Source organism: Xenopus tropicalis, chromosome 5 (assembly GCF_000004195.4).
Source record: "Xenopus tropicalis strain Nigerian chromosome 5, UCB_Xtro_10.0, whole genome shotgun sequence".
Taxonomy (NCBI): Eukaryota; Metazoa; Chordata; class Amphibia; order Anura; family Pipidae; genus Xenopus; species Xenopus tropicalis.
Window position 1 is genome coordinate 2817188 of NC_030681.2, and position 12054 is coordinate 2829241.

Sequence of the window (12054 nt, forward strand, 5' to 3'; positions counted from 1 at the left end):
ACTAGTCTAAAGCGCAATACGACCCCCGGAGGCGGAGTTTGTTTCTTTCTATGGAATCCTGACGAGTGTATGAATAATAGGGGAATATCTGGTACAATGGCATTAACTTCCCCTTTAATCTGTTGTTTTTTAAACTTTCTACTTAGCAACTGCCCAGTCTGGTCTATGGGGTCACTGACCCTAGCAACCAAAGAATAGGAAAAATCATTGGTCAAAATATTCTAAATTCTTCTCTTCGAGTCACTGTATCCGCCATGTTAGGTCACTGCCGTAAAGCACAAAATCCTGAGCAAAGGGGGTCGGTCACCGCTGGGTTAACTTTCAGTATGACGTGGAGAGTGATATTCTGAGAATTTGCAGTTGGTCTTCATTTTTTATTATTTGTAGTTTTTTAATGATTTCAGTTTTTGTTTGGCAGCTCTTCAGTTTGGAGTTTCAGCAGCTGGTTGCTAGGGTTCAAATTACCTTAGCAACCAGGGAGAGATTTGAATGAGAGACAGGAATATGAATAGGGGAGGGGCTGAATAGAAAGATAAGGAATTAAAAGTAACAATAACAATAAAACTGGAGCCTCACAGAGCAATAGGGTTTGGCTGCCGGGGTCAGTGACCCCCATTTGAAAGCTGCAAAGAGTCAGAAGAAGAAGGCAACATACATATACAGGTTTGTACTCTATAAAGACTCAAAAGGAGATGGGAAGATAAAAGCTGAAACACAAACAAACCAGGAACCAGTTTATCTGCCCCTGCGCTTCCTGCCCTGGGGCCCCCGCACCTGTACTGAGCGGCACCTGCTGGAATGTCTGTGCTTTGGGCAGATTTGCCCTCACTAAATATGGCGACCGGACCGTCCTAAGAAACGTCACTGAAGTGTCACTTTTCGATTGGCCAGAGGAAGAAGGCGGGCTGCACCGCCTTCGGAAAAATACGTCAGCGCTGTACGATTGGCTGCTGTGGGAGGAGCTCATAGCGAACCCAGTGTGGCTCTCGGTGTGTGAGGGTGAGGGTGAGCGGCTCCGGGGCTGAAGGGACTCAAACACCGAGAGAGGAGCCGGGAACCCGCCCCAGGGCAGCTCAGCAGCGTAAGTGCCGCCCACACACTGGGGCAGGTTATTGGGGCAGTAAAGGGAAAGTAGAACAGGAAGAGAAAGTTCAGTTTAGAACAGTCAGGGAACTTTGGCAGCTTGGGGGGGGGGCAGAGATCAACTCTCGGGGTATTAACCCTGTCACTGCCCTGGCTACACCGGGTTGTACTTTATCTGCCTCTCTATGGGGTAATAGGTTATATCTGCCCCTTCCTGGGGTAGGAGAGACAGGGAGCTGTTGTGTCTGCCCCTGCATTGACTTGTATGTAATCTGACAGGGGCAGGGTATTACTTTCTGCCCCTGGGTGGGGAATATCTGCCCCTGCTTGGGGTAAGAGAGAGATTATCTGTCAACAGTGGGTAGAGGGGGTGGTGCTTTATCTGCCCCAGTAACAGGGGCAGGGAGTCAGGGGGTATTCCTTTCTGCCCCTGGGTGGGGAATATCTGCCCCTGCTTGGGGTAAGAGAGAGATTATCTATCAACAGTGGGTAGAGGGGGGGGTGCTTTATCTGCCCCAGTAACAGGGGCAGGGAGTCAGGGGGTATTCCTTTCTGCCCCTGGGTGGGGAATATCTGCCCCTGCTTGGGGTAAGAGAGAGATTATCTGTCAACAGTGGGTAGAGGGGGGGGTGTTTTATCTGCCCCGGTAACAGGGGCAGGGAGTCAGGGGGTATTTCATTCTGCCCTGGGATGGGGGATTTGCTGGGGGCAATAATACAAAGTGTCTGAGATAGAAAGTAAGGGAATGTTATTTTCTGCCCCTGTGGGGCAGGTACAGGGCACTAATCCTATTTATCTCTGCCCCCCCCCCCCAGGGTAACTTTAGGCCCAACCATGAGGCTGACGCTGCACAAGAAGAAGATCGCCTCCCTGGTGCTGGTTCTGTTCGCCGGCGCTGGTTTGCTCCATCTCTCCACCCGGCAGAACGAGGGCAACTTCCAGCTAACAACCCCGGGCCCCAGCGAGGGCAATAACCCCCGGGGCTTCCGGCTGCCGGCCGGCCCCCCGCTGCAGATGAGACTGGGCGCTTACCGGAACAACCTGCGCCAACCTGTTCTGAACGCCGACCGGTTCCCTTCTCGCCCCGAGCTGGTGGTGGTGGTGCAGTTCCGGGGGGGGCCGGGCAGCGGCGCTCGATTGCGCCTCCTAGCGGAGTCCCTGCGGGCGGCGGGGCCCCGGGCCAACGGGCGCCTCCTATTGGTGCTCAGTATGGAGAAGCCGTGCCGCGAGGTGGCCGACGCCATGCTCTCCATAGACTTCTGCCGGGTTCTGCCCCTCTACTTCCCCTACAGCCTGAGCTTCTACCCCGAGGAATTCCCGGGGGCTGACCCCAACGATTGCCCCAGGGACCTGTCCAAGGAGTCTGCCCTCCAGCGGCGGTGCAACAACGCCGAGTTCCCCGACAGCCACGGGCACTACAGGGAGGCGCCGTTTGCCCTGGACAAGCACCACTGGTGGTGGAAGCTCCATTTCACGTGGGAGCGGGTGCGGGAGGTGAGTGGCTACGGGGGGTACGTAGTGTTCCTGGAGGAGGGCAGTTACCTGCTCCCTGATTGGCAGCACATGTTGCGCCTAATGCAGAAGCAGTGCCAGGAGGAAGGGTGTCAGCTGCTCAGCCTGGGGGGCACCGCCAGTCCCGACCCTTCCCCCGACCCCCAGCACACGGAAGTAAGCGGCTTTGTGGCGCCGAAGCACCGTTCCGCCGTGGGTATGCCCCGCCCACTCTACTACCAGCTGATGGGGTGCCTGACAGAATTCTGCACCTACGACGATTACAACTGGGACTGGAGCCTGCAGCACCTCTCCGCCTCCTGCCTCTCCCACCCGCTCAAGGTGCTCAGCGCCCGCCTCCCCCGGGTGCTCAACCTGCCCTCCGTCCCCAAAGAGGGTGAATGCGGGCGCAGTGGGGCGTGTCCCAGCACCGACGCCGCGTCCCAAAATCTCAGGGAGCAGGTCCGGCAGCTGAGTGGCCGCCTCTTCCCAAAAACCATAACGGTGGCCAGTCGGCAGCAGGAGGTGCGCAACCCCCCCCAAACCAAGAACGGCGGCTGGGGGGACATTAGGGACCACGCTCTGTGCCAATCGTACGCCAGGCTCTGATGGCCCCGCCCCCAATACCGTTCCCAGACGCGGTCCTTACGGATTTAACTGTGACCAAAGTTCAGGAATTATCTCAGGAATTGAATTGCACAAGAGACCAAATGCCCCCAAATTGCTGCTTTTTGTACTTGGCTCCGCCCTCTGGCGCATTCACCGCCCCCGTGCCTTTAGCGATGGGCGCGGCCTTGCAGATGATTGGTCCCCGGAGCGGCGAAGGGTTTTACACACTTTAAAGCTCTTTCTGGAAAGACAGAAATGGATTTTTATTTCGTAAAATTGTCTTTGTTTTTACACTGATTCTACCATTTCCCTCTTGGTGCCCCCCCTGCCGGGGCAACAGGGTATTTGTTATATCGTAACCAAAGAATATAAGAACCAAAACTGACAGGGAGCCTTTGTGTGCCTTGTAGCCTGGCACTGGGTATGTGTCATGTGACTGACGTTCCCCCGAGCTATGTGCCCCCGAGCTATGTGCCCCCAAGCTATGTGCCCCCGAGCTTTATACCCTTGAGCTTTGTGCCCCTGAGCTTTGTGCCCCCAAGCTATATACCCCAAGCTTTGTGCCCCTAAGCTATATACCCCAAGCTATGTGCCTTTGAGCTATATACACCCCAAGCTATATGCCCCTAAGCTATATACCCCAAGCTTTGTGCCCCTAAGCTTTATACCCCAAGCTATATGCCCCTAAGCTATATACCCCAAGCTATGTGCCTTTAAGCTATATACCCCAAGCTTTGTGCCCCTAAGCTATATACCCCAAGCTATGTGCCCCTAAGCTATATACCCCAAGCTATATACCCCAAGCTATATACCTCAAGCTTTGTGCCCCTAAGCTAAATACCCCCAAGTGCCATACCTGTGTTCTTTGCTTTAGAACCAGAGGTGCAGGGAGTTACGTGTATGGGGGGGGGGTTGCAGGGTTAATGAGAGAGGGGATTGAGGCAGTTGCTAATGGGTTAAAGTTCCCCTTAACTTGCCCCAGGGTAGGAGAGTTTGCCCCCCAGTCTCTCCATATTGGAGCTGGGCAATACGGCAGCCCCCGCACACACAGTATTAGGGAAGGGCACACAAGGTGGTGCTGGGTGGCTCGCTCGGGGGGGGGGGGGGTGTCTCCCCTCAGCTCCCCAGGGAAACCTCTCGGTTAATTACAGGGATATTCTGGGTCACATGGTGCTCGGGGCGGCGCCTAGTCGCCGTCTCCTACGTGATTGGCCGTGGCCCCTCCGCTACGACCGATTCGCTCTGATCAAAGGGGAAGTCGGCCGCTACAGCCGCACCAATATTTCTCTTCTGTATTTTTATTTTAGTCGCGTTTGGGCTCAGCCAGAGATTCTGTTAAGGGTTAATGTCCAACTTGTTTTTTAATTTGTTGTGAATATGCTAATTAATGTTAATTAATGTAATTACACAATGTACCCCCCCCCCCCCCCCCCGACACTCAGGTCATCAACCTGCCACAGCCAGTTCTTCTTTGGGGGGGGATCTGGGCCCCTGTAAGAGGTGAAGTCATTCAAATGTTTTTGGGTTAACTTCCCCTTTAAAGGACAGGAGGGTAGAAATGAAGGATCTCTTGCCCTCCCCACTATAGTTCATACCACTGCGGGTCTCGTACACCAGCCCAAGGTGTGTGCCTGGCAAACAGAGGGTTAAACCGACATTCCGCGGTTGACAGTAAATAGATGGGAGTGGCTGGGAGTGTTCCCTCCTAAGTACAAACTAGTGAGTCTGACCCCAGCTCGGATCTCTCGCAGGTGGAACGGCGGCAGAACAGTCTCGCCTGCAGAATGTCTCACTTTAACCCCTCGCTTGCTGTGCTGGGGATTTTCCATCAGGGCCGGGGAGAATGTGGGCACTTCTAGAAAAACCAGTTTGTCCATAGCAACCGTTACAGAAACGTGGAACCCACCCCCTCCTGTCAGGGGATCATGGGATTTGTATTTTTGGAACCATTTTACTCTGTGCAAAGGCCATGCCCCTCCCCTTATTTATTAATTATTTTTAAAGAATATAAAGTCACCTTGTCCCTTCCTTCTGCCCCATTCCCTGTAATAAATACCCCCCCCCCTAAGTATTGTATAGTCATCTGTTTGTAATGGGGGTGGGGAGTTGTTATTGTTTTCGGCTTCGAACAAAATAATTGGATTTCTGTTGTAAAGGGGAAGTATATTTGTATTCTATCTTCTAATTATTTCTATTAAAAAGACAGTACAGTATGGGGGTACAGCTTATTGTGTGCCCAGAACATTCCTTCTCTGTATATTTGTATTTATACATATGGGTAGGAGGTGCCATAGTGTTTCCCTTAGACAGTACAGTATGGGGGTACAGCTTATTGTGTGCCCAGAACATTCCCTCTCTGTATATTTGTATTTATACATATGGGTAGGGGGTGCCATAGTGTTTCCCTTAGACAGTACAGTATGGGGGTACAGCTTATTGTGTGCCCAGAGCATTCCTTCTCTGTATATTTGTATTTATACATATGGGTAGGAGGTGCCATAGTGTTTCCCTTAGACAGTACAGTATGGGGGTACAGCTTATTGTGTGCCCAGAACATTCCCTCTCTGTATATTTGTATTTATACATATGGGTAGGGGGTGCCATAGTGTTTCCCTTAGACAGTACAGTATGGGGGTACAGCTTATTGTGTGCCCAGAACATTCCTTCTCTGTATATTTGTATTTATACATATGGGTAGGGGGTGCCATAGTGTTTCCCTTAGACAGTACAGTATGGGGGTACAGCTTATTGTGTGCCCAGAACATTCCCTCTCTGTATATTTGTATTTATACATATGGGTAGGGGGTGCCATAGTGTTTCCCTTAGACAGTATTTTTCAATGTTTATTTCCCCCTCGGAGCTATTTGTGCTGTAAGATCTCAGAGTTCTGTTCTGACCCGCGACCCCCTGCCCCGGTGCTGTCAGCGCCACGTGCCCATAGACTCTCAGGATTTCCTGTGCTCGTCCCTTCCTGGTATTGTTGGGAGAAGCCCCTCCTGATTGTTACACTTTAGGGTGAATGCCCCCCACTGACCCCTCTCCGTGCCCCCAAACTTTGGTTTAGAAGCTGTTCCTGTGAATCCCCAGAGTGTAGGGGCCAATTCCTTGATATGGGGGCCCCCCGGTCAGGAGTATTCTAGGAGCTGAGAGGCAATACAGACAGGTGCACTTACCCCACAGAGGCACATTACACTGCTATTGATCTACCCCTCCCGGGGCACATTAGGCAGCTGAGCACCTACCCTGCAGGGGCACATTTGGCTACCAATAAGCTCCGCCCATAGTAGCCCTGCTGCCCTGGATTGGCCGGAGAATGAATGGCACAGACAGGAGGGACATGGGGGGCACCCCGGTACCGCCCCTGCAGTCTGTGCTCATTTTGGATCCTGGTTCTGCCCAAGGGGTAAGTGCTTTTAGGCACAAGGGTTTAGTGATGGGCAGGAGGCAGGACTGTGGGTGGGAGGAAGCAGTTAATAGATCTGGGTTCTACAATGTTGCTCTGCTGCCTGTAATGGGGGGGTTCAGGGCTCAGCACAGGGCCAAGTTCCCATTGGTCGGTTAAAATGTGCATTTTGGTAAAGGAACCTTCTTGGCTGAATGATCTCTCTGCAGCGCCACCTGGTGTCTCAGAATATTTCTGTTTCTTAAAGGGGTACTTCACCTTTCAGTTCACTTATTATTATTATTATTTACACTTATAATTATGTTATAGCATGGAACAACTTTTTAATTGGTCTTTATTATTTATTTGTTATAGTTTTTGAATCATTTGCCGCCTTCTTCTGCCTCTTTCCAGCTTCCAAATGGGGGTCACTGACCCCGGCAGCCAAACCCTATTGCTCTGTGAGGCTCCAGTTTTATTGTTATTGTTACTATTTATTCCTTATCTTTCTATTCAGCCCCTCCCCTATTCATATTCCTGTCTCTCATCCAAACCACTCCTTGGTTACTAAGGTAATTTGGATCCTAGCAACCAGATAGCTGCTGAAACTCCAGTCTGGAGAGCTGCTAAATAAAATAGAAATAATGAAAAAAAATTACAAATAATAAAAAAATGAAGACCAATTGCAAATAGTCTCAGAATATTACACTCTACGTCATACTAAAGGTTAACTCAAAGTTAATGTAATGCTTATTGGGACCAATATTTACCCCATGGGGGGTTGTATTGCACTCACGGTGAGGGCAAGAGAAGGGTTAATGCAGTTACTGTGGGAGTTCAGAGGCTTCCGGACATTACTCTGGGGAGGGGGGGGGGTGTTAATATACAGATTTAATGAGGACCCCTCTTTTCTGCTTTCAGTTTCTATTCTCCCCTAAGCTCCGCCTGCTTCTGTGCGATTGGTCGGTACACTTTACTGTTTGTAAAGAGAGCTGTGCAACTGCAGAAGTTTTAAGCTCCAATTAGAGTTCAGTTGACTTAAACAGCATTGGAGCCTGCGGCAGGACCGTCAGTAAGGGGGGCAGGCAGGTCGCCTTCCCAGCCAATCATATCCTGAGGGCAGGCCTGTTAGTGTGTTTTGGAGATGTAAGGGGTGGGGGGGAAATGGGTGGAGCTAGAGCTTTAGGTCTATGTTTAAATTTGCCTGTTGCCCCTGTAGAGTCACTGTCCCCCAATTACTTGGCAAGAGAAAAAAGGTAAGAGGGGTAACGGGACGGGGCAGAACCAGGGGGCACTGAAAGCTATGAGCTGCCATGCAGAGTGAGTGTGTGTGTGTGTATATATAGATATACACACACACATATATTATATATGTATATATATATATATACAGTTGTAAGAAAAAGTATGTGAACCCTTGGATTTAATACCTGGTTGAACCTCCTTGGGCAGCAATAACCTCACTGAACGTTCCCTGCAGATCAGACGGGCACAGTGCTCAGGGGTAATTCCAGACCATTCCTCTTTACAGAACTGTTTCAGTTCAGCAATATTCTTGGGGTCTCTGGTGTAAATCGCTTTCTAATCAGGTTGAGTCCGGACTCTGACCGGGCCACTCCAGAAGGCGTATTTGCTTCTGTTGAAGCCATTCTGTTGTTGATTTGCTTCTCTGCTTTGTGTTGTTGTCCTGTTGCAACACCCAGGTTCTGCTGAGCTTCGGCTGGGGGACACATGGCCTTAAGTTCTCCTGCAAAATGTCTTGATAAACGTGGGAAATCATTTTTCCATCGATGCTAGCAATCCGTCCTGACGCAGCAGAGCAGCCCCAAACCACGAGCCCCCACCAGCGTACTCCCAGTTGGGATGAGCTTCTGATGTTGGGGTGCTGTGCCTGTTTTCCCCCCCACGTAGTGTTGTGTGTTTGTTCCAAACAACTCAGCTTTGGTTCCATCAGCCCAGGGAATATATTTCCGGTACCGCTGTGGGACATCCAGCTGCTCTTTTGCAAACTCTAAATGCGCAGCAATGGTTTTTTGGCTTCCTCTGTGGTCTCCTCCCATGAAATCCGTTCTTGTTTAGTGGTTTATGTATCGTAGATTGGCTAACAGATACCGGACACTTGTGTAAGCCTTTCGCTGACACTCTAGGGTTCTCCTTCCCCTCACTGAGCAGTCTGCGCGGCGCTCTTACAGGCTCCGAGGGAGAGTAGCAGCAGTGCTGAACTTTCTCCATTTATAGACGGTTTGACTTACCGGGGGCTGATGAACAGCGAGGCTTTGGGAGATACTCATATAACCCTTTCCAGCTTTATCCAAGTCAGCAATTCTTAATCGTAGGAGCTCGTTTGTGCGCGGCATCGTTCCCATCAGGCAATGCTTCTGGGGAAAAGCAAACCCAAACTGCTGTGTGTTTATAGGGCAGCCGTAACCAACACCTCCAGTTTCATCTCATTGATTGGACTCCAGTTGGCCGACACCTCACTCCAATTGGCTCTTGTAGATGTCATTAGTCTCGGGGGTTCACATATGTTTGCCCCCCGCTCTGTGAATGGTTACACGGTGAGTTCAATACAAACATGGAAACATTTCATGATTTGTGGGGGATTAGTTTAAGCCGGCTGTGATTGGCTATTGTTGGGAATTAGATGAAGATCAGATCACATTTTATGACCAATTTGTGCAGAAATCCATATAATTCCAAAGGGTTCACATACTTTTTCTTGCAACTGTGTGTGTGTGTGTATATATATATATATATATACAGAAAAGAACAGAGCACACCCTAATAGTAATCAAATGCCCCAGGTGCTTGCAAAAACCATGTATATAGCAAGACAATGAGCTGCACACGCAGGGACTTTGTTAGAAAACAAAATTTTTTTTTAATGAAAACGATCCAACGTTTCGAGCACCAACTGTGCTCTTCTTCAGGGACGAACCAAAAGACAGTGCAAACCTCACCCCCCATAAATACCCCACCACAACAAAAAGGGCGCCAAAAAAATCGGTAACCATGGTAACCAATGTACATGAACTGTGCTGGTACAGGTAGAAAGAACATAAAGGAAAAAGTTTCAAAATAGTAAAAGGTGATAGAACAGAAATAAACACAGCTTGTGCAATGTAACAATATGGATAACAACAATATCAATGATCAGGGAAATGTATATAATGCAGATCGCTAGTGAACCAAAAATAAAGGAAGCAAAAGTGCAGACATACAGAAAAACAAAGCAGATAAGGGAAACTGCAGTATGAGGGAGTACAACCGAAGAAAGCAATGAAGATCGTACTTGCCAGGGAGAGAGAGTCTTTGTCAGATCAATCATTGTCCAGAACAGAAGCGCTGGAGCTGATGGTGTAATGAACCGGCAGCAGATGACGTCATCATGTAGAGCCTAGTGTGCCCCGTAGTCATGGAAACGTCCAGTGTCAGAAAAAGTTATACGAGCCTGAATAGCTACCAGAGAGGTAGCAGGCTGTAACACTGATGGCATTCCACTGGGGTAATAAAACATGTTGCCAGTGGAGCGCAGAGTATGTGGCTCAAGGAACAAAAATTATAAAAAAAATAAAAAATATTAAGTGGCTAAAACAAAAAACTTGAAACTAAAGTAGAACAGAAAAATTAGATCAATAAGTAAAAAAAGGCAGGGCTGCAAAAAAGAAATGACAGACACAGAACATTGAAACGAGTAGTAGGAAACAAATAGCAAATAGACAGGGCCAATTGTCAGTTCAAGGGACATGCCGTATAGGGACACTAAGGTAGTGCACGACTAGGGAAAGAGCCCCCGCAGTGAGCTCAAGGTAAGGACATCAGTTGGTCTAGCACCATATGAAGTGCTGTATAACATATTGAGAGGCACAGGGGTATACTTTGCCCCGCATTGAGCGACAAGTTATGCTGTGTCAGGCATGTATAGTGCCAAAAACAGCAATACCCGTGCTGCTGTATGTGCCCAATAATAAAAACGTGTATTACTCCAGCGGTAATGATGGTATTCAGAGAGCTCTCTGTAACTTCACAAGTGTCACCACCGGCGCTGCTTTACGGCTTCCAAACCATTTCAGGTCTTGGATAACACCGCTACGGGTGCCCCCCGCAGCCCTACGGACACTGTTCCAAGCACTGTCGGAGTAATTAGTATCACACTGGCGTTCATGGCATTCAGCACATGAGGTCCGAGGACCTGTGATGTCAAAACGGCAAGGCTGTGACAATATAGATGGCCATATAAAGTAATCTGGAGAACAGACAAATAAGGAATAAAAGATGTAGAGTAAAGAGTATTGCTAGTAATGATTGAAGTACAAAAAAATGAGGCACTGGGGACAAAAAAATGTCCATGGCGTTAATGGGACATACAGGAAGATACAGTTCCATTGGACATATATTAATGGATAAAATATAACAAACTTCTGTTTTGGGGGCTATGCGATCAGATTGAAATTGATTGATTGATCTGACAAAGGCTCTCTCTCCCTGGCAAGTACGATCTTCATTGCTTTCTTCGGTTGTACTCCCTCATACTGCAGTTTCCCTTATCTGCTTTGTTTTTCTGTATGTCTGCACTTTTGCTTCCTTTATTTTTGGTTCACTAGCGATCTGCATTATATACATTTCCCTGATCATTGATATTGTTGTTATCCATATTGTTACATTGCACAAGCTGTGTTTATTTCTGTTCTATCACCTTTTACTATTTTGAAACTTTTTCCTTTATGTTCTTTCTACCTGTACCAGCACAGTTCATGTACATTGGTTACCATGGTTACCGATTTTTTTGGCGCCCTTTTTGTTGTGGTGGGGTATTTATGGGGGGTGAGGTTTGCACTGTCTTTTGGTTCGTCCCTGAAGAAGAGCACAGTTGGTGCTCGAAACGTTGGATCGTTTTCATTAAAAAAATTTTTGTTTTCTAACAAAGTCCCTGCGTGTGCGGCTCATTGTCTTGCTATATATATATATATATGTGTCTGTGTATATATACACACATATGTACAAGAACAAACAGAGCACACTCTATAAAGGCTCAAACGCCCAGGGTGCTGGCAAAAATAATAATAGTATACAGACAGTGAGCCGCACACACCGGGACTTTGCAAAAAAATGAAAAGTTTATTTGAAAAAAAGGTCCAAAGTTTCCAGCACTGACGGTGCTCTTCCTCAGGGTCTATATACACACACGTATGTATGTATGTATGTATGTATGTGTGTGTGTGTATGTGTGTGTATATATATATATGTACATGTATATGTACAAACTAAAGTGCAGCTAACGTACCAGTCTGAAGACCTAGTCCAAACCAACGGACAATACATATAGAAAGAAACAAAAAGGTCCAGACTCGTTAAAATGAAAAAATCTTTAGTGCATTGTGCAAAACAACTGCATTACAACGTTTCAAGGCTCCCACCTCTTTATCAAGTAGCAAGGTAATGAACACAAAGCCCACAGGGTATAAATAGGGGCAAGTCTAAAGGTCACT

The 12054-nt window shown here is 48.3% G+C and overlaps 1 protein-coding gene across 2 annotated transcripts; it reads left to right on the forward strand.

Annotated features, from left to right (window-relative positions):
- Window positions 1–934: 934 nt before the first annotated feature.
- On the forward strand, window positions 935–5396 carry LOC100493854 (alpha-1,6-mannosyl-glycoprotein 2-beta-N-acetylglucosaminyltransferase-like). 2 transcript variants are annotated; one of them, XR_001169408.3, is made up of 3 exons: window positions 935–1081; window positions 1899–3639; window positions 3670–5396. XR_001169408.3 is itself a non-coding variant. In XM_002943531.5 (2 exons), the coding sequence occupies exon 2, from the start codon at window positions 1918–1920 to the stop codon at window positions 3181–3183; it is 1266 nt and encodes a 421-aa protein (XP_002943577.2). In that variant the 5' UTR covers window positions 935–1081; window positions 1899–1917; the 3' UTR covers window positions 3184–5396. The 2 variants fall into 2 exon arrangements, 1 of the variants encoding a protein (XP_002943577.2); XM_002943531.5 differs by having other exon boundaries at window positions 1899–5396.
- Window positions 5397–12054: the final 6658 nt, after the last annotated feature.

Bases quoted from the DNA above. Each gene is read 5' to 3' on its own strand.
- LOC100493854 (XM_002943531.5), top strand. From the start codon at position 1,918: ATGAGGCTGACGCTGCACAAGAAGAAGATCGCCTCCCTGGTGCTGGTT.